The sequence below is a fragment of the Pezoporus flaviventris genome, unplaced genomic scaffold, assembly GCF_033815535.1.
Source record: "Pezoporus flaviventris isolate CSIRO_AGI_PZ_B2104156 unplaced genomic scaffold, CSIRO_AGI_Pfla_v1 ptg000355l, whole genome shotgun sequence".
Classification (NCBI taxonomy): domain Eukaryota; kingdom Metazoa; phylum Chordata; class Aves; order Psittaciformes; family Psittacidae; genus Pezoporus; species Pezoporus flaviventris.
Genome location: NW_026892902.1, coordinates 84576 through 110288, shown reverse-complemented (window position 1 = coordinate 110288; position 25713 = coordinate 84576). Strand labels below are relative to the sequence as shown.

At 56.5% G+C, this 25713-nt stretch overlaps 2 protein-coding genes across 2 annotated transcripts; both read right to left on the bottom strand.

Moving 5' to 3' along the window:
- Positions 1-26: 26 nt before the first annotated feature.
- GNAI3 (G protein subunit alpha i3) lies at positions 27-23022 on the bottom strand. Its single transcript, XM_061443412.1, has 9 exons — positions 22815-23022; positions 13654-13696; positions 13424-13565; positions 11864-12021; positions 5035-5163; positions 3373-3502; positions 2315-2468; positions 1214-1422; positions 27-1132 (listed from the first exon to the last, which is right to left on the bottom strand). Exons 1-8 carry the CDS (start codon positions 22930-22932, stop codon positions 1232-1234), a joined length of 1065 nt encoding a protein of 354 aa, XP_061299396.1. The 5' UTR covers positions 22933-23022; the 3' UTR covers positions 27-1132; positions 1214-1231.
- A 602-nt stretch (positions 23023-23624) lies between these two features.
- Positions 23625-25056, bottom strand: GPR61 (G protein-coupled receptor 61). The gene has a single exon (XM_061443402.1). The coding sequence runs from the start codon at positions 24955-24957 to the stop codon at positions 23647-23649; it is 1311 nt and encodes a 436-aa protein (XP_061299386.1). The 5' UTR covers positions 24958-25056; the 3' UTR covers positions 23625-23646.
- Between the last annotated feature and the right edge of the window lie 657 nt (positions 25057-25713).

Sequence of the window (25713 nt, the reverse complement as noted above, 5' to 3'; positions counted from 1 at the left end):
AAATGAGGAATAAACTGGAGACCAGGTTAAACCATTTACTCACCATTTTAATACTGCCAACAACTAGAACAGATGGGAACTGTACACGTGACAAACCGGGAGAGAGAAGTGGATGCAAGGGTTCAGCGAAGGAACATACTGAGGGCTTCCGACTGTTACTACAGGGAGACCGATGGCAGAGGGGAGTTTGGCACCACATATACAAAGTAAAGGCATGCTTGTCCATAGGGATTGGGAGGCTCCAGACAGAAAAGGCCATAGGGAAAACGCACAACAGAATTGCCCACCGCTTCCACCCAAACCCACAGCAGGATCGAAGAGGGGAGGAGTTGCTCTGTCAGCAGCACATGGTCCCCAGCCCCCTTGGAGCTCTGGTTCCTCTCCAAGGGGGGCAACACGTTCAGCTGGAGGCTGATCCCATGGAAGGAGTCGTGACGTGGGGATCAGCATAAAGCAGGTTCACCCCTAAAGCCTCCTCCTGCTGCAGGAGCTCCTTTGGGAAGGATGGCAGCAGGATGGGAACACGTTACATATCAGGAGAAGCCGTTAAGAGCTCTAAGGATCCTTTAAGTAGCTGCAGATATATTAAATCCTGACCATACCAAGTGTTAAAAACAAAGAGTTCCTGCTAAGAGGAATGCTTCCTGCATGATCTGCTCACGTGTGCATAGTTAAAGTGAGTAGTTTTTGTTGGGTTTTTTGCTTTTTTTTAGGTTTTTATTCTGAAAACAAGATTTGTTTGCAAAGAAAGAACTGACAACCAGTAAAGTCACTGTTATCCTGATGGAAAAAATAAAAACAACCTTAAAACCAGACTAGTGGCGGCTTGTTAACCAAAGAAAAGAGAGAAAGCTACATATTGAAGGCCTGGAATCCAGCACCTCAACTTCCCAACAAGCTGTACACATCCGAGACAACACCATCGCGGCGGCGGCGGGATGAGCCCATCCCACGAATGGTTGCTCCACTCCACCCTCACTCCACCAAGGAAAAAGGTCCCTACTAGAGAAGATTGTGCTAAAGAAGGCAACGTTCCTCATGCTGGTTGGCGTTGCCCTGGTCCCCTTCATGCTGCTGCTGGCCCCAGCGAGGCAGCCGAGAGGCTGGTTCTCAAGTCAGCGCGTGGAAGAAACTGGGATGGAAGGCAAGAGGGAAACGTTTAGGGGAGGTGCAAGGCAAAGCCTCAAGCCCCAAAGTACGAGCCCACCGTTACCTTCTGCCCCTTTGCTCCTCAGTAGAGCCCACACTCCTTCAGGTTGTTCTTAATGATAACATCTGTGACAGCATCAAAGACAAACTGCACGTTCTTGGTGTCGGTGGCACAGGTGAAGTGGGTGTAGATCTCCTTGGTGTCTTTTCTTCTGTTCAGGTCTTCAAACTGACACTGGATGTAGGCAGCTGCTTCCTCGTACGTGTTGGAGCCTGAAAAAGAGAAGATCCCTGTCTTTGGCCAGCACTTGACAGCACAGAGATCTTTTAAGCACACATTAAGCCGCTTGCAGCCATCTGCCTTATCCATCTACAAATCCAAATCCACCATTAACCCCTTCTGGTAAATCTGGAGGCTATTCCCAGCTCCTGCTCAGTGACCTTGGACAAGTCACTTCCTGCTCCAGCCTCCTGCCAGAGATCACTGGAACCGGCTGCTGTGCTTCATGCCCATTCATCCCAGGCTGCCCGGAGAAGCCCAAGCCCCTGTGTCCAACCTGGCCTTGAACACTGCCAGGGATGGGGCAGCCACAGCTTCTCTGGGCACCCTGTGCCACTGTCCCACCACCCTCATAATGAAGAGCTTCTTCCCAGTATCTCATCCAACTCTTTCCTCTTCCAGTTGGAAGCTGTTTCTCCTCATCCCATCCCTACATCCCTTGTCCCAAGCCCCTCTCCAGCTTTCCTGCAGCCCCTTCAGGCACTGGAGCTGCTCTCAGGTCTCCCCTTCAGGAGCCTTCTCCTCTCCAGGCTGCCCCAGCCCAGCTCTCTCAGCCTGGCTCCAGAGCAGAGCTGCTCCAAACCTCTCTCCCAGCCAAAAAGCACAGGGTGCCCTTGCTGTGATGGGGAGCAGCACGTCGCTGTTTGTACTCCAGGCTGTGAAAGAGCATGACAAAGGCTGCTCTGAACCACAGACATGAATGACCACAGCTCTTCCAGGAAAACGAGCTCTCAGCTAACAAAGAGCCCAAAGACACTGCCCAAGAGCCAGAGTTAAGGGAACAGAGAACAGCTTTTGAGTTATCGTGGGTTGTGTTGGCTTCAACTGACTCATTCCTGGCCCTGCTGACATAAATCCATGGCTGTTGGTTGAGCCCTGCCTCACCTGTGTACTCTGGATAGCAGATTGTTAGTGGGCTCTTCTTAATCTTTTCCTCAAACAGGTCCTTCTTGTTCAGGAAGAGGATGATGGACGTGTCTGTAAACCACTTGTTGTTGCAAATGCTATCAAACAGTTTCATACTCTCATGCATCCGGTTCTGGAAAATAAAGGGAGAAGGAGGAGGTGTCATTCCAGAGGTGTCAGGGGAGGATGGGGTGGGGACAGATAAGATTTAGTGCAGAGGCCAGGCTAAGGAGGAAGAGTCATGGAACCCCAGTCTGGTTTGTGTTGAAGGGACCTCAAAGCTCATCCAGTTCCAACCCTTCCATAGAGCAGCTTGCTCCAAGCCCCTGTGTCCAACCTGGCCTTGAACACTGCCAGGGATGGGGCAGCCACAGCTTCTCTGGGCACCCTGTGCCAGCGCCTCAGCACCCTCACAGGGAAGAGCTTCTGCCTAAGAGCTCATCTCAGTCTCCCCTCGGGCAGGTTCAAGCCATTCCCCTTGGCCTGTCCCTACATCCCTTGTCCCAAGCCCCTCTCCAGCTTTCCTGCAGCCCCTTCAGGCACTGGAGCTGCTCTCAGGTCTCCCCTTCAGGAGCCTTCTCCTCTCCAGGCTGCCCCAGCCCAGCTCTCTCAGCCTGGCTCCAGAGCAGAGCTGCTCCAGCCCTCGCAGCATCTCCATGGCCTCCCCTTGATGTGCCACTGACATCCTCGCTGCCACCAGAGCACGGGCACAACCCTGAGCAGGTTCAGGTCTCTTCCTCGCTCTGCCACTCCTCCAGGACACATTTGTGTGCACAGAGATGCACGCATGCCCCAAGGGGAACAACTCAAAGCACCTCCCTGCAACGAGGGCCTGGAGAACATCTCCTTTATGCTTTCCAGGGCAAGTCAGTGCAGGCAGCTGCGAGGAAGCGCTCATCTTCTGAGGAACAGCACAGCAGAAACAAGAGCAGTGACCCAGAAATGCACACACACACCCCCCCACCCCATGGAGGACAGGTCTGTGCGTGCTTCCACCCCCCTCCCAGCAGGCAGCTACCTCTAACTCCTCAACATACCATCTCCTCATCCTCGGCCAAGACAAGGTCGTAGTCGCTGAGGGCCACGCAGAAGATGATGGCTGTCACCCCTTCGAAGCAGTGGATCCACTTCTTCCTCTCCGAGCGCTGCCCACCCACATCAAACATCCTGGGGGAGGCAGAAGAACCAGCTCAGAGGCCACGGAGCCCTCCCTTCCCCAGCCCCACCGTGTTGCAGGGGATGGAGGAGGCGCAGCTGAGGCCTCTCAAGCAACGCTCTCCATGCAGCCTTCCTTTAGTGAGGCTGAGGGCTTCGAGCCTCCCCCCCCCCTTCCTCAGGAGAGAGGGTTTTCCAAGCAGAATTCCTCTTCTCCAGAGCCATTCCAGCAGGAAGAACTGGCTGTTACCTACAGGGCTGCCCACGAGCCTGCTGATTCACCAGGGCACGCTCCATTTGGTCTCTGCCTCCTATTTCCTTAGCAACAATCTATGTGCTTGAGTGGACTCCAAACATCAGACTCAGCTCTGGCAGTTCACTGACACTGTAGCTGAGGAAGGATTAAGCTGGAACTACCTGAACACTCCAGCTGGGAGCAGGAAATTCATGGGGTTTAGAAGCAGCTTCATGTGTTCAACAACATCATCTGGAGCTGCTCCCAGGAGTCCTGGCTCTCCTAAAATGATGTCCTTTGAATCAGTCCCAACGCCCTGCTCAGCAACATGCTCTGAGCTGCTCTCAGGTCTCCCCTTCAGGAGCCTTCTCTTCTCCAGGCTGACCCAGCCCAGCTCTCTCAGCCTGGCTCCAAAGCAGAGCTGCTCCATGGCCTCCTTTGGCCTCACTCCAACAGCTCCATGTCCCTCTTGTGCTGTTGCCCCTGCTCTCCCCCCAAATCCATGCAGCAGCTCAGGTGTTAAAAGCAACTTTGCATTTCTGCTGTTGCTCTTTCAAACTGTCTTCAAACACAAGCTAAAAATCAGCAGACAGACACTTATTTAAAGGCTCTGAGCAACAGAGACTTGAAAACATTGCCACAGATAAAGGAAACTTGCCCAAAGTTTCCTTACATCTCATCAGAGGACACAAGTGACACGTGGGGCACCAGGCTGGGTGGCGGGAGCACACTTAGGGTCCAAAGCAAGGGTTGTCTAATGAGCAAAGAGCAGGGAGCAGAGCTAAAAGGCAAGCTAGAGCCACTACAGCAGGAGCTCCATTAGTGATACATAAAGGGACACTGCCACATCCAGGCTCGACATCTGAGCCCAGCAGGCCTGAATTTAGAAGGAGGAGAGGATAAGGAAGTGCCATCCTCTTGTGGTGGCCTGTCCCCAGCATGCTTGCTGCATGTCAGGCAGCACAGCCACCATGGAGAACACCACGCAGCCCCGAGCCACGATTGGGACTGCAGGGATTGCTCCTGCTCCAAAGCAAGGGGTTAAATTCGCCCTCAAAACCCACTCAGTGTCCTTTTAGTATGTTTGTTGGCTCCTCTAACCAAGCTTGGAGTACCTGTGTCTGGGCTTCCAACATAAAAGCAGCTGAAAAGAACAGAAGAAGGCAAAGAAAAGTCAAACCAGTGTCTCCAGGGAGCGATGCTGCTGGCAAGGGAGCAAACCAGTGTGGGACCTGCCACTGGCAGCACGTGCTGAAGCCAGCCCTGCAAGCCCATGGTGGGGACAGGACAGGCTCTGCCCTTCACTTACTTGAAGTAGAGGTCCTTGAAGGTGAAGTGAGTCTCCACGATGCCGGTGGTTTTCACCCGGGTGCGCAGAACGTCCTGCTGGGTGGGGATGTAGGTCGGCTGGGATATTCGATCCAAGTCATTGAGGTAACTGAGCCAGGAGACAACACAAGATGGGCTATTTTAGTGCGCTGCTCGCCATGAATCTTTTATCAGCTGCAGGAGAAAGGCAGCACAGAACCTTTCCATCGCAGGCCAGGCCGTGAGCAAACCCCCCCCCACCTCAGCTCCATCCCAAGGGCTGGTGTTGTGGTGCTTTTGGGTTTAACCCTTCCCCACACGACCTTGCAGCTGGGCGTGAAGCTGATAAGCAGCCAGCACAGGGCTGCTGATGCAGAGGCCGTGCCAAGACTGGTATCTCTTGGGGCAATCCACAGTCAAGGTCTTTCGCCTCAAAGCTCAAGGCAATAAATCCAAGGGCTCGCTTTTAAAGGGCAAGGAGACACCAAAGGAAGCAGGAGGGAAGAACGGAGCAGCAGGAATAACTCATAGGACAGGAGGATTCATTCACCTCCTGCAGCAACAGGGAGCATCCTGAAGCCTGCTGGCAGAAGCCACGGCTCCACAGCATCAAGTCAATGCGCCCACTGAGACCCCAACCAACCCCAGCTACAGCAAATGCAGCCCTGAGGGGAAGGACTTGGGGTGCTGGGTCAGAAGCTCCCCATGACCCAACCCAGAACCCCCCCATGTGCTGGGCTGCACCCCCAGAGTGGGAGCAGCAGGGCAGGGAGGAGATCCTGCCCCTCTGCTGCATGAAGGGAAGATCCCCCCTGCAGTCCTGCTCCAGCACAAGAGGGACATGGAGCAGGTTAAAGCCATTCCCCTTGGCCTGTCCCTACATCCCTTGTCCCAAGCCCCTCTCCAGGGTTCCTGCAGCCCCTTCAGGCACTGGAGCTGCTCTCAGGTCTCCCCTTCAGGAGCCTTCTCTTCTCCAGGCTGCCCCAGCCCAGCTCTCTCAGCCTGGCTCCAGAGCAGAGCTGCTCCAGCCCTCGCAGCATCTCCGTGGCCTCCTCTGGCCTCGCTCCAACATCTCCACGTTCTCCTGTGTTCTTGTTCCCTTCACCTTCTCCAGGTGTAGCAGAACTTGACCAAAAGCACCAAACCCAACCTGGAAAAGCAGGGTCTGAGCTCATGTTTTTTAGCACCTCCTCAGCCACAGCTTGAACATGTTCCTCACCGACACAGGCTTGGGCACTGCAAACACACCTCATGCGCCTGCCTACAGCCCCTGGAGGCAGAAACCCTTTCCATAGCCTCCTTTACCACCAGGCTCCTTCCTTCACCCACTGAGCTTGCAACACCTCTTCCCCCCCATGGATCCATGTGTTTAGAGAGCCAACCATTCCCCCTGCCTCAGCACCACTGTGCAAACACACGCTTGCAGAAGGATGCTTTGGGTTTTTTGTTTCCCTTCTCCCACGGAAAATGAGGGCTCAAGCAATAAAAAAGGCTGACAAAAACCTACAGTGGAATCTGTGTTTGTCTTTGTGCCCCTCCAAGTGTTCCCAGAACAGCGTGGGAAGGCCAAGGGCAAGGTCCTGCACAGGGGTCAGGGCAAGCAAGCACAAATGGGCAGACACTGGATGGAGCAGCCCTGGGGAGGACTTGGGGGTGCTGGGTGAGGAGAAGCTCCCCATCACCCAGCCCAGACCCCCCCGTGTGCTGGGTGCAGCCTCAGACCGGGAGCAGCAGTTGAGGGAGGGGATCCTGCCCCTCTGCTGTGCTCTAGGGAGAGCCCCCCCTGCAGTCCTGGTCCAGCTCTGCTCTGGAGCCAGGCTGAGAGAGCTGGGCTGGGGCAGCCTGGAGAAGAGAAGGCTCCTGAAGGGGAGACCTGAGAGCAGCTCCAGTGCCTGAAGGGGCTGCAGGAAAGCTGGAGAGGGGCTTGGGACAAGGGATGTAGGGACAGGCCAAGGGGAATGGCTTGAACCTGCCAGAGGGGAGACTGAGATGAGCTCTTAGGCAGAAGCTCTTCCCTGTGAGGGTGCTGAGGCGCTGGCACAGGGTGCCCAGAGAAGCTGTGGCTGCCCCATCCCTGGCAGTGTTCAAGGCCAGGTTGGACACAGGGGCTTGGAGCAAGCTGCTCTAGTGGAAGGGGTCCCTGCCTGTGGCAGGGGCTGGAGCTGGGTGAGCTTTAAGCTCCCTTCCAACCAAAACCATTCCGTGATTCCATGATCCTGTGCCAGCCTGGCACTGGTTCAACAAGGATCCATCATTCCCAAGCCACCTGCCAGCTTCAGCATCAGCCCATCTCAGCTCTAAGAGACTCGGGCTGCAGGAGCAGGATGCTCTCAAGTGCACGGCCTTCAGCGGGTACAGATAAGAGCTCTCCCCTCCTCCCAGGCTCACACCAACCTTGGCATGGGATTTTCCTAACAATGCCCTCATGTCTGCTTGCAGCACTGGAAGGAATCCTCTCAAGGCCAAAACTGGCTCTGAAGGCTTCATACAAAGCACTTATTATGAAGAGTGAAGCAGAGCTGGGGGAAGGGGATTGTCACCATCCCACTGGTGACAGCAGCCAACAGAGGCCTGCGGCAGAGAGAGCCAGGTTTGGTACCCAAGGGGGCTTTCAAGAAGCATCATCACCAGCACTTGTGCTGCCTGAGAAACACAAACAGCATTTGTCCTGCAGAGGAATTCATCATCCTTAGGCAAAGGCTTCCTGCAGCTAGAGGAAAACAGGGAAGAGCTGGTGAAACCTCTGTTTCATGGAATCATGGAATGGTTTGAGCTGGAAGGGACCCTGAAGCTCATCCAGTTCCAGCCCCCTGCCACGGGCAGGGACACCTTGCACTAGAGCAGCTTGCTCCAAGCCCTGTCCCACCTGGCCTAGAAATGTTTAAGTATAGTTTAATATTAGGAATATTCATTTTAATATTAGGAATATTTAATATCTGAACAGGATTTAAGGAATTCCTTTCTCTTCCCTCCTCTCCCCCCTCATCCAGCTGGGTTTTGGCACCTGAAGCAAAGCAGAAAACAAGGGAACAGTGAAAAACTCCATGGAAAGGGAATGTTGTGGGTCCCCTTTAGCACTGTAAATGCTTGTCTGGGTCAGTGAGGACAGAGGCACCACCTGTGGCATAACCCTAAGCTGAAACAGCACGTGGCAAACCCTGTAGCTGTGATCCCGAGGTGGTGCTGCACGTTGGGAATCATAAGGAAGTGCTGGGAAGACCATGCTCTGCAGCTGGAGCTTGACAGCAAAGAGGAGAAGGGAAAAGAAACCCACAGCAAAGAATGCAGGTTTTCTCCAGTAGCGTGTCAGGGAATCCAGGGCAAAGCTGCCACGTGGGACCAAGACAGGATGTGCCAGAAGGGAGAAAGGGGGATTAGAACTGATGTTAATGGCCTGTGACTGCAGAGAATTCATCACCTCCAGTGTGTGCACATTCTGCATGGAATGGGGAAAGCAGCAATGAAAATCACTGAAAGCATTAGAGCAGCTCCCAGTGCCTTAAAGGGGTTACAAGAAACCTGGAGAGGGGCTTGGGACAAGGGATGTAGGGATGGGATGAGGAGAAACAGCTTCCAACTGGAAGAGGGAAGAGTTGGATGAGATACTGGGAAGAAGCTCTTCATTATGAGGGTGGTGGGACAGTGGCACAGGGTGCCCAGAGAAGCTGTGGCTGCCCCATCCCTGGCAGTGTTCAAGGCCAGGTTGGACACAGGGGCTTGGAGCAAGCTGCTCTAGTGGAAGGTGTCCCTGCCCGTGGCAGGGCTTGGAGCTGGAGGAGCTTTATGGTCCCTGCCAACCCAAACCATTCCATGACTCCATGACTGTCTGCTTGCCAATATTCCCAAGGATCGGACAGAGATAACAGAAGAGATGAGGAAGCAGCACTTCAGCATCCCCTTTGCTGCACCATCAAGCAGGGTTTGCTCTTTGTTGCACCAAGCATCATGCACAAAGGAATGAAGCTTCCCCATGGCACTGAGTCCAGGTGGGAGCAGGGATCTATGGAACCATTTGCTCCCATCACAGTAAAGAAAAACAGGAAGCTGCAATAAGACAAGTGAAAATACAGATGCTGAGTGTCCACTCTAGTGCTTGAACATCCACAAGTCAAACCAAGAGCTACTCAACTGCTCTTCAAGACAGAAAATAAGGAGAAAACATACAAATCCCTGTGCTTCCAGACAAATCCCCTGGATCTGTGTCACCTTTGGGAGCTCCCCCAGCCACGACACAGGGATCAGGACACCCCATTACACTGGTTGCCTCCCCTCCAGCCTGCCAGGGCACCTCTCTGACGGGCAGGATCCCATCTTGCACAATGGGAAGCACTCAGTGAGGCAGGACTCAGCAGGAAGAAGCTTTGGGAACAATGTGATGCTGCTGTGCAAGCCCGGGCTCCTCCTACCACCTCATTTCCTGACCTTCACAAGCTTTCACCCAGTTCTTCCTCTTTCTGCCCCACTTTGGGTGTCTCACCGAGGCTCTGGGGCCTGATGTGGAGTGAGGAGCAGCCCCCAGGCAAGCAGAACCCACACCACAGCTGGAAAACCAGTGGAAACCACTGGGCATGTGTTTAAAGGCTGCTGACCCCAGAGTTTCAGGCCCATTGTAGGTGATACAGAAAGGAGAGGGAAGAAGACAGGTCTGTAGCTGCACCATCATGCCCTGCACTGAAGGAACCAGCTCCCAGTGTTTCCCAACCACGGAGTTGCTGGGATACAGACTCAAACTAACAGTGCTGCAGAGCAGCTTCCTGTGGTTTGGGGTTGGGAAACCAACTGCTCTGGTTGGAAAAACGTCATCCTTGGACTGCCATCTCTCTGCCACCAGCCCAACACAGCAATCCCTCACAGGAGCTGTGCTGCACAAGCCAGGACAGCATCCGGACAGGAGTTGGTGGGAGATGCTCAGGAATGGGAATGCCCCATTGAAATCCAGCCTGGAAGGAGTCAGGTCAAGTGGAGCCCCACTAGAGCAGCCTCATGCCCTCAGTTCTCAACCTGCTCTGCTGCTGACCCCTTCCTACCCTGTAACAGAATGAGACTGGCTTGGGTTGGAAGGGACCTCAAAGCTCCTCCAGCTCCAACCCCTGCCACAGGCAGGGACCCCTTCCATAGAGCAGCTTGCTCCAAGCCCCTGTGTCCAACCTGGCCTTGAACACTGACAGGGATGGGGCAGCCACAGCTTCTCTGGGCACCCTGTGCCAGCGCCTCAGCACCCTCACAGGGAAGAGCTTCTGCCTAAGAGCTCAGCTCAGTCTCCCCTCTGGCAGGTTAAAACCATTCCCCTTGGCCTGTCCCTGCAGGCCCTTGTCCAAAGCCCCTCTCCATGTCTCTTGTAGCCCCTTTAGGTGCTGGGAGCTGCTCAGAGGTATTGGAACACTGCTGTATTTTCTCCACTCTGCCTCCATCCTCCTCTTTCACAAAGCCAGGCTTCCCTGTCTTCAGCTTCCTCCTCCAGCTCTCCCAAGCACTGATGCTTTCTGCCCTACAGAAAGCCCTTCTCTGTATCTTTTCATTAACTTATTCCCTCATTCATCCCCCTCATCTCTCCTTTCTTCTCCCTTTGAAGCTGAGGTTTCCTCCTGGCATGCTGGAACAGCACACCCGATGCCAAGAAAGCCTCTTGTCAGCTCCTCACCTTCATCCAAACCCAAGCTATCTTGCCAAGGCAGTACAAACATGGATGAATTCTGCCTCATTTTCCAGCTCAGATGTGCTCTGTGCAGGAGGAGCCTGCAGGCACCTGAGCTCTGACACATCTGAAGCTCTGACACATCTGAAGCTCCTTCCTAAAGAGCTCCTTTTTCAAAGGCTTCAATCCTGGCTCAATAAAGAGAAGTTTACAGCTGGGCATCAGGAGGGCAAAACTCAGCCCAAACCATCCTTCAGAGCCTCACAGATTGGTTCTACACAGACCAAGCTCGTGACTCCTTTCTCTTTATAAGCACAAAGTGTTTTACTCATTCAAATCAATCATTTCCCCTCCCTGCCTCTGGGAAGGGCTGAGGCACTCACAGACCCTCATTGAGCAGCCAGCTTCAGCCCATTGCTCCAGCCAAAACTTTCCAGTTGGGAAAGCAATTCCCTGCAGTTCAGAATGGGCACAAGCAGCAGGTCTGGAGCTGGGCTGAGTGTGTGGAGGGAGGCACAGGGATGGAGCATGAGAGCTGCTCGAGGGAAGGACCCCAGGACTGGGTCAGCCTGAAGAAGGCTCCTGAAGGGGAGACCTTAGAGCAGCTCCAGTGCCTAAAGGGGCTGCAGGAAACCTGGAGAGGGGCTTGGGACAAGGGATGTAGGGACAGGCCAAGAGGAATGGCTTTATTGTGGGTTTTCTCTCCCTTTACCACAGAATCAGCCAGGCTGGGAAAGCCCTTTCAGCTCATCCAGTTCAACAGCTCCCAGCACTGCCAAGGCCACCACTGACCCATGGCACTGAGGGGGTGTGAGCACTGCAGGGACGGTGACTGCAGCCCTGCCCTGGGCAGCCTGTTCCAATGCCTGAGCACCCTCTGGGGCAGGAATTGTTCCTCAGCTCCATCTAAACCTGCCCTGGGGCAGCTTGAGGCCGTTCCCTCTTGTTCTGTCACTTGACAGCCCCCTCCTCCTAACACTACACACAAAGAGTAAAACTGACTTTGATGAGCTCCAGCACCAAGTCCCCTTGTAAGCTCAGCCCCATGTAAACCAGATGAGAGCTCCTGCACCCCCCCCCAGCTCAATCGAGGACCCTTCACCACCCAGTTCCACCCTGCTTCCAGCCACCCCGACCCTTCCAACACCGTTTGGCCCCTTGGGAAGAGCCCAAGGAGCTGGGAATGGTTTCTTACTATGATGCAGAGTCGTTGAGCTGATACTCCCTGGATCTGCTGAAGCAGGCCTGGACTCCAGCATCCCTCCACAAGCGTTTAATGACCCCAGCCAGCTCGGTGGTCATCACTCCCTCCTCTGCGCTGCCAGCTAACACGAACAACTGACGTGCATCGTCCTGCAGACAGGGCAGACAAAAAGGAATTAGGAGGAAAACCCACTGACACGTCCACAAACGCAGCAGGGTTCAACAGCACAGTGATCCCAGGGGCTGCAGGAGCTGCTCTGAGGGATCCCAGTCCCCCCTCATGCCGTCCATCCGCTCTTCTGCCCCCAAAGCATCAAGTTATTCCTCTCCTGCACTCAGAAAGGCAAAGAGTGGGTGAGAAGGTCCAGCCCATGGGGTGAGACTCCTTGATCATGGGTGGCACAAACAGCAGTGATCACTGCTCTGAAGTACCAGGCAGCATTCCCACTGGAAACAGGACCTTTTGGGAATGTTTAAGAGGAGGGAAGGATGCCAATGGGCTACTGGAGATTAATGAAGTGAACCACAAGGTTTTGCAGTTTAAACCCTATTATAGTACTGTACAGTAGAGCAACAGGAATCAAATGCAAGCATTGGGTGCTTGTGGGTTTAAAGCTTTGGGGACTTGTTGTTTGTTGCAATAGCATCCTTCTGGGAGACTGCCCCAACCCTGGCAGTGCTCAAGGCCAGGATGGACACAGGGGCTTGGAGCAAGCTGCTCTAGTGCAAGGTGTCCCTGCCCATGGCAGGGGGCTGGGACTGGATGAGCTTTAAGGTCCCTTCCAACCCAAACCATTGTGTCATCTAGAGCAGCAGCAACACAACAGCCCAGGTTAATGGGCAAGATATGAAGCATCCTGGCTGAAGGGCACATCATAAGCTCCGAACATCAGTGGTTGCATCACTAGAAGCAGAGCAGGTTACTTCCCCATACACAAACTGTAAGCAGGAGGAATTAGAACCAGACAGGAAGAGCCTGGGGCTGAGCACCACTGCCTGCACCCATACACGCAATTCCTGCCTCCTACACGTTGCCAGGAGCCCTGACTTCCCATTTGGCCCGTGCTGTCCCCATCCCCAGGGGTGTTAAAGGCTTCTTGACTTCAATTTGTCCCATGTGAAGTGTTGGAGGTGACAGTGGGAACAGCCCAGGGAATCAGCACAACTGGGAAGGTGGGGAAAACACCCAAAAAACAAAGAGGAGCAAGAGCAGTGAAAGCCATTATGATTTATTTGGCTAAACATCAAGTTTAAGTGGCAGGATGCTGCAACAGTGCTGAAGGCTGATGTTAAGCCCTTTAAAGCTGAGAATTTGATTCAAAATCACAGATTAGACTCAGGTTTGCGGGTTATGTATTTCTGGGGGAGCATTCAAAGGTTCTTAACTGTGCCCTCAGTGAAAGACTCAACACTTGGCACTGATAACACTTAACAGATGATGAAAGGGCTTTTGCTGTTGTAGTTTGTAACAGACATTCCCTCCTATATCCAGGCTCCATGAACACAACTCGGAGCACAGCCTCTGACTGAGAGAAACAAGTGCAATACTTACAGCTCTGGCAACCTCCCCAAAGTCTATCTTTAGCCTGCCCATGGCTCTTATGATGGCAATGATGGACTGGATGGTATTGCTGTAGACGACCACTTTATACTGCTTGCACTCGTCCTCCGAGTAGCCATCCTCATGAATAATCCTGGAAGAGAAGCAAGCTGTCATTCCCAAGCCAAGCCAAACAGGCACCATGGATCTCTTAGTGCCAAACTGCAGCAGCTCTCACTTACTTCATCTGCTTCACAATGGTGCTTTTCCCAGATTCTCCAGCACCTGGAAAGCAGCAAAAGAATTCCCGTTAGCAACCATGTGAGATGAAAAGGAAAGGCGGTGAGATGCCACTTGCAGCATTGTGTGCAGCTCTGGTGTCTTCAACATAAAAAGGACATGGAGCTGTTGGAGCAAGTCCAGAGGAGGCCACGAGGATGAGCAGGGGCTGGAGCAGCTCCTGTATGGAGCCAGGCTGAGAACACTGGGGCTGTTCAGGCTGAAGAAGAGAAGCTGCGTGGAGACCTCAGAGCAGCTTCCAGTGTCTGAAGGGGGCTACGAGGATGCTGGAGAGGGACTCTTCATTAGGGACTGGAGCGATGGGACAAGGGGTGATGGGTTCAAACTGAAACAGGGGAAGATCAGCTTGGATCTTAGGCAGAAGCTCTTCCCTGTGAGGGTGCTGAGGCGCTGGCACAGGGTGCCCAGAGAAGCTGTGGCTGCCCCATCCCTGGCAGTGTTCAAGGCCTCTGTTTGGCTGTGAGCACGTTCACCCTCCACAGCCTCAGCGCTTCCAGCCCAGGAGGAACCCAAACCCTCACTGCTCTTTTCCACACCCACCCTCCACATTCCCTGTATCAAGGGGCTGCGATTTGAAAGCTGCAGCATCCCAAAGCAGCCGTGCTCAGCCCCAACAGCAGGATTCAGGAGAGCCCTTTGAACACAGCCTCTGTGGCTTTTACTTCTCCTCTCATCTTTGCAGTCATTTCCTCCTTAGATCATCTGAAAAGGATCTGCTGCTGCAGCAGCCACGCTCAACTTGCAGTGCCTGTCACCTGCCTGACAACACGGCACCAGCACCAGAGACAAGCATGCCCTGACAACACCACCGGGTTGCTTCTCCCCCACCAATGCAAACTGTGCTCATGTAACCCCTTCCCTTCTCCTTTCCCACCTCCCCACGCTTCAGTGGCAGCTTGAAAGAGCAGCAACCCCCCCTTCTCAGAGGTTCCTTCAAAGGCAGACGAAGGAAACAGTGACCCACACCCTCTAAACCTCCCTACTACCACACACACAACGCAGCCCTGGCTCCATAGCAGACACCGCTGCAGGCACCGCTCCAAGGGCATGGAGAAGGAGTTCAGTCACCTCCTGTGGGACCTCACTTGCTGGTCCAGGTCCTCTCTTTGCTCCTGCAAGAGCCAACCCGACACGGTTCCTCATTAAACACTCATTTAAAACCATCTGCCCTGCAGCTCCAGCCTCATTCCCAGAGCTCCTGCTGGGCTGGCAGCTGCTGCTGCTGGGCCCATCTCAATTGCTCATCATAAAACAAGCATTAAGGTTGCCCAAGCCTGTGCTAAGGGACCTGCACTACATCCTCCCACGCAGCAAAAAGCTTTCTCAGGGGCCTTCCTCATTTGGGACTCTGCTTCTCCTCTTCTCTTCCCCCCACCCCACACAAGGTCCCCAGTACTTTGCATCTTACTCCTTTCCAGCCCTGAGCATCAGCATCAACAGCAAACCTCCTGCAGCTGGGTCACGGCAACCCCAAGCACAAACACAGCCCCTGCAGAGATGTGGCTTGGATGGAGCAGCCCAAAGAAGGACTTGGGGGTGCTGGGTGAGGAAAAGCTCCCCATCACCCGGCCCAGACCCCCCCCCCACCGTGTGCACCCCCAGAGCAGCAGGGCAGGGAGGGGACCCTGCCCCTCTGCTGTGCTCTAGGGAGAGCCCCCCCTGCAGTCCTGATCCAGCTCTGGGGCAGCAGCACCAGAGGGACGTGGAGCTGTTGGAGAGAGGCCAGGGGAGGCCATGGAGATGCTGCGAGGGCTGGAGCAGCTCTGCTCTGGAGCCAGGCTGAGAGAGCTGGGCTGGGGCAGCCTGGAGAAGAGAAGGCTCCTGAAGGGGAGACCTGAGAGCAGCTCCAGTGCCTGAAGGGGCTGCAGGAAAGCTGGAGAGGGGCTTGGGACAAGGGATGTAGGGACAGGCCAAGGGGAATGGCTTGAACCTGCCAGAGGGGAGACTGAGATGAGCTCTTAGGCAGAAGCTCTTCCCTGTGAGGGTGCTGAGGCGCTGGCACAGGGTGCCCAGAGAAGCTGTGGCTGCCCCATCCCTGGCAGTGTTCAAGGCCAGGTTGGACACAGGGGCTTGGAGCAAACTGCTCCAGTGGAAGGGGTCCCTGCCCGTGGCAGGGCTTGGAGCTGGAGGAGCTTTGAGGTCCCTTCCAACCCAAACCAGGCTGGAATTCTGTGATCTCCAGGTCTCATTTCTGTTCTTCAACGCTTGAACCTTCTCTAAACATTTGCAGATGTCCACAGCACACCAGCTGCTGTTCTCCTTTTTCCAACTCACTGGAGTGGCTGTAAAGGGTTTACATAAAGAAATCCATATTAGAAGTACTCAAGTAAACAGCTTTTATCGTGCACCTTCTGTTCCCTGCTATCACACAGCCTCCCTCGCTCTGGTGCAGGGTGTTCCCAGGCACAATGTGGCTTAAACCTTCAGTCAAGGACCTTGAATGGAAGGAATAAAGATCAGGGTGTTAAATGCTACTAAAACACTGCTCCAACCTACAGGAAAGCGATGCTCTGCATTAGAAATGAAGCTGAAGAGTTACATTGAAATGCCTCTGGACTCTGCAGGCAAAGCACCAGCCCCATGGCTCACACAGGGACCAGATGGGCAGCTCAAGATGTTCCAAAACCCACGAAACACGACACTGGTTCTTACTGGGATCAAACCCCAGGGAAACGGGAGCATTGCTGGGATGTTCCTCACTGTAAAAGGAAAAGCAAAGCTTTGCTCTTTGCTGGGGTCAGCAGAGCCACGCAGGGATCACGTTTCAGCACAGGGTGACCCAGGCAGGGATGTCGTAACTCCAGGGGAAAATTGCTTCAGAAGCTGAACTTCTCTTTCCCTAGCAGCAAAGAACGTCCTTATCCCACAGCTCTGAGGGACACAAGAGCAGCTCATCCATCCCAGAGCCTCTGCAGTCGTTTGTCCCACCTGATGGATGCGTCTTCTGCATGGGACTGGTTCAGGAGGGAAGGGACCTTAAAGCTCCTCCAGTTCCAAGGCTCCAGAGCAGAGCCCTCGCAGCATCTCCGTGGCCATCTCTGCATCCAGTGAAGTCCTGGTCCTCACAGCATCCTTCAGCACCAGAAACCAGAACCTTTCCCCCACCAGAAGCCAGCCTGAGCCAGGAGGCTCCAGAGCTCCACAACCCCCCTGAGCTCACCCCACAGCACCCCAGGGAAGAGCTCAGCACCATCAGACAGCGCTGAGCTCCCTTTGCTCCGAGGTTGATGAGCCCTGTGTGAGAGCCAACAGCCACATCCCTTTTCCCTGGGGAGGAAGGGAGAAGGGGAGGGAACCTCAAGCATGTTATTACCAGCCCTGGGAGACTGATGTATATACACAGGAGGGAAATAATCTCCCAAGCATTTCCCTGGAGGAAGCAGAGGCTTTCCTGCAGCAGGAGATGGCAGCCAAGCCACTGGCACGTCCATAAACCGGAGATTAAAGGGAAGAGAGCAAGGAGCAAGCTCCCAAAACACAGCTTAGACTGGGAAGGACAGGTTGACACAACAGCACTGGTGACAAACACCTTCCATCACCCGCTTTGGGACACAAGGAAGGTCGGTCAGAGCCTTCCAGACAGGAGCATCCAGGTCACTGCTTCAGAGAGCACCAACAATCTGATTTCTAAGTGTGGTTTCAGTGAAGCTGTGTTCAAACACATTAACCTGTGCTCCAGGAGAGGAATTTCCTTCCCAGGCTCCACTGAAGGGGAAAAGCTGCGCAGCGTCTGACAGTGTGTGAAGAGAAAGCAGGTCACTGCTCTAGGAACCCTTGGAGACGCACACAAGAGCTGGATAGGGAGCATCCATACAGTCCAAGTGAGGACCACCAAACCTGAACAGTGGGAGATGTTGCTGCTCTCCAGAGGAGAGCCTGTAACTACAGCAACAGCCCACAGCAGCGTTCACAGTCTCAGCAGGGCTCTGGCAGCAGCTTTGCCAGACCATTCCTGAGGCAGGAGGATGCTGCGACCCTTCCTGAACTCTGGAATGCAGGGGAATTCCTCAGCAACTCCAATATCCCCTCAGAAACCAGCTCAGGAATAACCCAGCTGCATCACTTGAAGCTGCTGAGCTGCAGACTGGGGTGATGCTGGGAGCCGTGGGGCTGAGGGGCAGCTATGGGGTGATGCTGAAGAGCCTGGATGTGGTCCCAGCCCCACTGTGACACCCCAACCTGACCCATCTCCCCTCCGAGAGGCCAAAAAGGGGTGAAACCAAGAGCATCAGAGGCCAGCCCCTAAACACCAAGGGAGCTGTTGGAGCAGGAGGCAGTAAATCAGCATAAATCCACTGGGCATCTCCTTTCATCCACATATATCCCATAGCAAGTGAGCACAAATACTTCTCCGAAGGTAGGTTTCCACAACTGGTTTGTATTCCATATGGAAAGGCTCTTGGATATCCCACGCAGCCATGACCACTTCCCTCCTGGTTCCCAACCTCGTGCTGAATTCCAGCCCTCACATCCCAAGCTCCAGCCCTCACATCCCAAGCTCCAGCCCTCACATCCCAAGCTCCAGCCCTCACATCCCAAGCTCCAGCCCTCACATCCCAAGCTCCAGCCCTCACATCCCAAGCTCCTTGTATGGGTATTTCCAAGCTGCCACCCAGGGAAAATTCTTCCCATCTCCCCTTGCCAAATGTTCATTCCAATGCATCCCTGGAATGCTCTTGGGCATCACGAGGCCAAGAGGGGTTCAACAGCTACAGAACAAACACAACAAGAGCACTGTGAATCAGGCAGAGGGGAGCATTCCCACCTGGAGCACTGCACCCAGCTCTGGGATACAACACGAGGCACACAGCACACGCTGCATGATGTGGGGTTTGGCTGATGCTCAAGGGAACATCTCCCCCTGGCTGGGCCCCCCTGGTGCCCCTTTCTCATCCAGAGGGCAGAACCATGTCTATGCTCTTTACATTCAGGAGATGGAGCATAAGAAGCAGCTTCCAGTGAAGCTGGAATGCCCCAAAAGCAGCCAATGTCTTCCTTAACCTGTCATCCTGAAGATGTGCTCAACAGCAGAGCTTCCCGCCCCCAAATGCCATGGAATAAGGTTTTCATCCCCCAAATGCCATGAAATAACATATTTGTTGCCCAAATGCCACGGAATAGCAGTTCTTCTTGGGCAGGACTCACACAAGAGGATGCTCTCAAAGATATGGGATAAAAAAGGCACCATCTGCTCTGCTGGGATACTGGAATGGGTGGAAGACAACAGAGAAACAGCCAAGCTCCTCTGGGCACCCTGTACCAGCGCCTCAGCACCCTCACAGGGAAGAGCTTCTGCCTAAGAGCTCAGCTCAGTCTCCCCTCTGGCAGGTTCAAGCCATTCCCCTTGGCCTGTCCCTACATCCCTTGTCCCAAGCCCCTCTCCAGCTTTCCTGCAGCCCCTTCAGGCACTGGAGCTGCTCTCAGGTCTCCCCTTCAGGAGCCTTCTCCTCTCCAGGCTGACCCAGCCCAGCTCTCTCAGCCTGGCTCCAGAGCAGAGCTGCTCCAGCCCTCGCAGCATCTCCATGGCCTCCTCTGGCCTCACTCCAACAGCTCCACGTCCCTCTCGTGCTGCTGCCCCAGAGCTGGATCAGGACTGCAGGGGGGAGTCTCCCCAGAGCACAGCAGAGGGGCAGGATCCCCTCCCTGCCCTGCTGCTCCCGCTCTGATGGTGCGCCCAGCACACGGGGGGATCTCTGCTCCCCATCTGCTCGCTCAGCTCCTCAGGTAAAAGCTATTTTAGAACAAACTTCTCCTTTTCATTCTTTCTGCGTGAATCCACAGGACCATTTCCCAGCAGGACGCAGTGTCTGAACCCAGCAGCACTCTTCCAGGCTGAGCAATGGTGTGGGTCAGGCACAGGCAGTTCCACACTGGCTGTGCCCACACACAAACACCGTTTGGACAGGCTGGGCCGGGCAGGAACCAGCTGCATTTGGCACTGGGACAACACCATACACCCAGCAATGGGTTTTGTCACCCCATGTCACACACACACACACACACCCCTCCAAGCATGGCATAAGGTGCCAAACCTTCTGACAGGCACTGTGGAGCACAGCTGAGCACCCAGGTGAGGTACCCAGCCACAGCTCCTCCACCTCCTCCATTCCAGCTGCTCATCCCAACTGGAGCGATCCCATGAGGTTCCCTCCGTCAGCAGGATCGTGTCTGTGCCTGCAGAGCTGTGCATCCCTGCAGGCAACGAGGAGGAAAGGGAGGTGCTGAGAGCAGGGACAGCTCCCAGATTCTGGAAGCACCGGCTCTGGGTTCCCTGCTGCTGTCAATGGGTGAAACCATTCCCAGCTCCTGAGCTGAGCTGCTGCTGCTGGTACTTCCACATGGAACACTGCTTCCAGCACACGGGCAGGGCTGGCATGGCCAGTGGTTGTTCCATGTTCAGGGATGGTTTATACAACCCAAAAGCTGAGGAGTTGCTCAACAGAGTTGTGAAAGGGAAGGATTGGGAAGGGACTGAAATCCCTGCAGAGGAGCTGCCACACCAACAGCTCCGGGATTGCCTTTATCCCAATGATCCCGGAGTTATCACAGCACCAGAGCACCAACCACCCCTGGGATGCAGGAATGATCCAAGCAGCTCCAGGAACATGGAGCACACAGTCCGAATCCTCCTTCCTCCCCTGCCCAAGGGAAGCTGGTGCTTGTGGGAGAGGGGAGGAAGTCAACACACCAAAACCCTTCCAGTTTTGGGTCCATCACTAACTCCAGCTTGGTCAATGCTGCAGCAGCAGGACAGGAAGGAGCATCCACCCCTTGTAGGAGCATGAGCCTCCTCCTGACCTACATAACCCCTGCAAACCAGGGCAAGAGACGTTAACAGAGCCAGGACAGGATGTGCGGATCCAAACCCTATCCATGAAGAAACACATCCCCTAAACCTCCTGTAGCCCCATGGCAGCAACACCAGAGGGATGTGGAGCTGCTGGAGGGAGGCCAGAGGAGGCCACGGAGATGCTGTGAGGGCTGGAGCCACCTGCTGATGCAGGGAGTCATGGAATGGTTTGGGTTGGAAGGGACCTCAAAGCTCCTCCAGCTCCAACCCCTGCCACGGGCAGGGACCCCTTCCGCTAGAGCAGCTTGCTCCAAGCCCCTGTGTCCAACCTGGCCTTGAACACTGCCAGGGATGGGGCAGCCACAGCTTCTCCATTCAACCCATTCCAGCATCCGAGCACCCTCAGTAGAGAGCCTGTGAGAGCCTCTCCTGGAGCATTCTCTAAGGCTCCCAGTGCAGGGACGAGACATTCCTGCTGCATTCCTGCATCTGGAACTCCCAACCAACCTACCAGGAGCTGCTGCTCCATTATGATCCCAGTAACCACTGAATCCACAAGAGCTCATCTGGAAGGGACCTACCTGTCCCACTGCCTGCCTCGGAGCTGACCCTGTTGTTTAAGGGATTGTCCAAATGGCTCAGGGCATCACCCACCTCTCCTGCAAGCCTGTCCCAGGCTCCTGGGGAAGGAATCCTTCCTCACATGCACTGGGAACTTCCCACTCTGAGTCATTCCCATGCGCCTGCCTCTGGGAAGCAGGGAGGAGAGCTCAGCACCTCCTCTCCCCTTCCCCAGGAGCTGCAGAGGGATGAAGATGCTCCTTATCCTCCTTGTCTCCAAGCAGATGAGCCCCAAGCCCTCGGCTGCTCTTCACAGGGCTTCCATGCTCACAGCACCACATCCAAGGGTTCTGCTGCCATCCAAAGCCGAGAGTTGCCCATAAGGCACCTGCTCTTTGGACTTCTAAAGCCTCCCCTGTTCTGAAACCAGTTCTCACATCACCTTTTTGGTACTCCCTCCCCTCCGCCATCAGTCAAGTCATGGCCCCAAAGCCCTCGGAGCCTTTTCACCACCAGCACCAAGCACAGACCTGAGGTAGAAAAACACAAAGGAAGAATTGCTCCATCCAGAGGAGGTGCTTACAAACCCCTGGAGAGCCCAGGATCATCCGGACACGCAGCCAGCAAGGTTCCCACGGACACACGAGGTGGGAAACCTCAGAACAAGTAAAACACTGCTGAATGGAGAAGGAAGCCATTCCCCTTGGCCAAAGCCCCTCTCCAGGTTTCCTGCAGCCCCTTTAGGCACTGGAGCTGCTCTAAGGTCTCTTCCAAAGAGAACTATTCCTCCTCCAACTCTTCCCAAGCCCAGGATGTATTGAGCTGGGACGCACATGGAAGCAACGCTCCCTTCCCATGCGGTCTGCACACACCGAGGCCGTGGCCACCCCACCACTGGTGTCACCCTCTGCAGAACCAGCCTGGCCAGGGCAGGGTGACACCAACCTGAGCTCACCCTAGTGCAGAGGCAGCTCCATCAGTGGATCATGGCTGGGAGCACCCAATGGGATCACCAGAGCCACTCACACCAAGGGCACCTCTGGGGTGAGGAACACAAGTGCCCGGAGCCGTTTTCATCTGATCAAAGGCTTTAATCCCACTACCCTGTAATAAGAAGCTCAACAGCCCCGATGACTCCACCCCTGTATTCAGCATCACCGATGCACCCATCCTCCTCCATCCCAGGACCCCGCAGGACACCGACACCACCCCAGCTCTTGGAGCCACTAGGAAGGGACAATCCCATGGGATCACGGGTCAGAGCCACAGCGGACACTCCACAGGGTGCTCTCCCGGCAGCAGGCACAAGGAGAACGGCGCATCCCATGGGAGCAGCACAGCCCCCCCCCAGGCCAAGCCAAGCCAGGCCGGTCCCTCCCCTCTCCCCCCAGGAGGGGATCAGAGACCCGGTGTGCGCAGGACGAGGCCACACCAGGAACCGGGTGTTGGGGCGGGGGGGGAGCCTCTCAGCGCTGCCCTGAGACACAAAGACTCGAAGCAGCCTCACTCCCGGGACCCCCATTGGCTCCGGGGGGGGGGGGGGGGGGGGGCAGCCCCGGCTCTCCCTCACTAACACCCCGGGACCCCCCCATTGCTCGAGGGGGGGGGCGCAGCCCCGGCTCTCCCTCCCTAACACCCCGGGACCCGCCCCATCAACCTTCCAGCCCCCCCGGCCTCCCCCTCCCTTCATCGGAGCCTCTTTAGAAGACTCCTGTACCCCCCCCGCATTACCGGCCGCGGGCCCCTCCTCACCGAGCAGCAGCAGCTTCACCTCCTTGGCCGCCTTCTCGCCGTCCTCCCGCAGGTTGCGGTCGATCATCTTGCTGCGCTCCACCGCCGCCTTGTCCTCGGCGCTCAGCGTGCAGCCCATGGCGGCGGCGGCGGCGGGGCCCGGGCAGGCACCGGGGGAGCGGGACGGGAGCGGGAGCGGAGCGCGGCTGCCTCGGCCCGGGCGGCTCCTCAGGCGGGCCGGATATCCGGTTGTGCGCGCAGGGCACGACGGGAAGTGTAGTCCCCGTAGGGCACAATAGAAGCGGGACTTCCGCCTCGGTACCGCGGGGCATGATGGGATGGAGGGGGGGGGCACTCCACTCGCAGTGCTTCCGCCTCGGTGGAGCGAGGCATTATGGGAGCCGAGGCGGAGGGCGGGGCTACACTTCCGGCTCTGTGCCGAGGGGCATGATGGGAGTTGTAGTCCTCAGGGGTAAGCGTGGGGACTCCGGCACCCCCACGCCCCACTGCTCCCCCTCATCCACCCCACAACCCCCCCACGAGGGGGTCTCCACCTCCACACCCCCCCCCAACGGGACAGGTCTGGCCCCATGGTTGTGGGGCAGCCCCAGAGGGGACAGCGGCCGGGCACGGGCCCACACTCCCCGGGGCAGGAGGGTGCTTGGGGGGCAATGGCAGCGTGGGCAGCCCCCGCTCCAGCCCCATCTCCCGCTGCACGGGGGCCGCAGTGGGGCTCGGGGCGCCCCGTCCATGCCAGGCCCCCCTCTCCCCCCATCTCCCCACGGCGCAGCGAGCACGCACAGACCGGCTCTCCCCTCTCATCCGTGTTCGCCCGCAAGCCCCATCCCCAGCGCTACAGCTCCGCTTTGGGCGCACGGAGCCCGTCCCCTCCGCGCCGCTCCGTCCCCTCGCCCGCCTCCTCCTCGATCTGCCCGGGGATGCGGAAATCGATGTGAGCCGGGTCCGGTTTGGGGCTGGGGGTGCGCGGCCGCGGCTCGCAGCCGGTGCCCTGCAGGAACTGCAGGAAGTTCTCCTCGATGGAGCCCTCGCGGCTCGGCAGCCGCAGGTCCTCCTCGGGGGGCTGCTTGAAGAAGCACGTCAGGAGCCGGCCCAGCTCGGCCCGGATCTGCCGGTTCAAGCACCCGTAGAAGAAGGGGTTGGAGGTAAAGCAGGAATAACCCAACCAAGTGACCACGGCCTCGGCCGCCGGCCCCGCCGAGGGCTGCGCGCTCAGCGCCGTGTAGAGGTGGAAGGCGAAATAGGGCAACCAAGAGAAGAGGAACTGGCCCCCCACGGCCAGCAGGATGGCGGCCGCCTTGCCCCCGGCTCCGAACGTCCTCTGCGGCGTGGTCCGAGGGGCTCCCGACGTGGTGACCATGGTGGAGCGGCTGCTGAGCGACTCGGAGCGGCGCCGCGGCGTCTCCATCCAGGTGGGCAGCGGGCCGTGGTGCATGGCGGCCACGCGCGCCACCTTGAACATGCTGCAGTGGACCACGACGATGATGAGGAGGGGCAGGAGGAAGTAGAAAGCGGCGAAGAACACCACGAAGAACTTGCAGTAGGGACCGCGGCTCCATTGCAAGGAGCAGCCGCGGGGGCTGCGGAGCGGCGGCCGCTCCGGCGACGACCAACCCAAGACGGGGACCAAGGAGGTGGCAACGGCTTTGAGCCAGACGCCGACCAGGACGCAAGCCACCAAGCCCACGGTCATCCTCACCTCGTAGCGCATGGGGTGCACCACGTAGTAGTAGCGCTCCACGTTGATGGTGGAGATGGAGAGGATGCACATGGTGATGAAGCAGACGCTGAGGAACAGGTAGACGCGGCACATGGCTTCGCCCAACACGGGGCTGTCGAACACGGCTGAGCCCGAGAGCATCTCCAACGGCATCAAGGTGAGGGCGGCCAAGAAGTCCACCAGGCAGAGGTGGAAGACGAAGACGAACTTCCTCAGCGCCGGGGTCTTCACGATGACGGTCATGATGGCGGCGTTGCCCACGATGGCCGCCAGGTCCATGAGCAGCATGAAGAACAGCCCCACCGACCTCGAAGCCACGTCCCTGGCTTTGGTGTCGGCTGTGCCGTTGGGGGACATGGGGCCTGGGAAGGGCTGGAGCCCCCGCACCTCCCTAGAGCCATTCCAGGCCCATGGTGCTGGCTCCATCCTGGGCCACCACCATCACCAAGGGGAGCATCCTTGCTCTGGGCATTGCTGGATGGGAGGGGGGGGGGTGTCACATCCTCGCTGGATTGGGGGATATGGGGTGCTCAGAGCACCCAAAGGTGCCCCCCAGCCCCACTCATCTCCCCCCTGGGCACCTGTGGGGATGGGAGAGACATTGAGGAGGCGGCACAATCCTGGGGGGCTGAGTCCAGCTGTGACCCCCAACTACAGCCCCCCGGGCTCCCTTCCATGACCCCTCTTTCCCCCCCCCAAACCCCTTTATCAACAGCCTCATTCTCCCCCAAAATGACCAATTTTGGGGTGCCCCCTGCCAAACTCCAATGCTTCAATCCAAAACACCCCAGTGGGGTCCTGAGTGGGGACACCCCCCCATCACCAGCCCCCCCCCCCTCCCCCCGGTCTCCTCCCTTTGTGTATCAATGGCCATGCGTGACCCAAGCCTGGCCCAGCGGTGGGTGCTGCACCCCCAACCCCCCAAAATGGGTGCTACCAGGGTGAGGGGGGACACACCCAGAGCCCCCCCCCCCCATGGGTGGTGCTTCCCAAAGAAAGGTGGGGGTCCCCATCTCCTGCATCCCATGGGGGGTTACTGTTGGAATGAGAGGGTTCCTGATGGAATGGGGAGGGCAACTGATGGAATAGGGGCTTGCATCTAGCCCCCCCCCCCCCCATATTCCTCCCCTCCCCACCGGTTGGGGTCCGCTCCATGTCCCCCTTCATATTGCATCCCCCCCC

Coding starts and splice junctions, on each gene's coding strand:
- GNAI3 (XM_061443412.1), bottom strand. CDS start 22,932: ATGGGCTGCACGCTGAGCGCCGAGGACAAGGCGGCGGTGGAGCGCAGC. Junction 12,022..13,423: donor TTGGGGAGGTTGCCAGAGCT/GTAAGTATTGCA, acceptor CCCTGTCTGCAG/GACGATGCACGTCAGTTGTT. Junction 2,469..3,372: donor TGGCCGAGGATGAGGAGATG/GTATGTTGAGGA, acceptor TTTATTTTCCAG/AACCGGATGCATGAGAGTAT.
- GPR61 (XM_061443402.1), bottom strand. CDS start 24,957: ATGGAGCCAGCACCATGGGCCTGGAATGGCTCTAGGGAGGTGCGGGGG.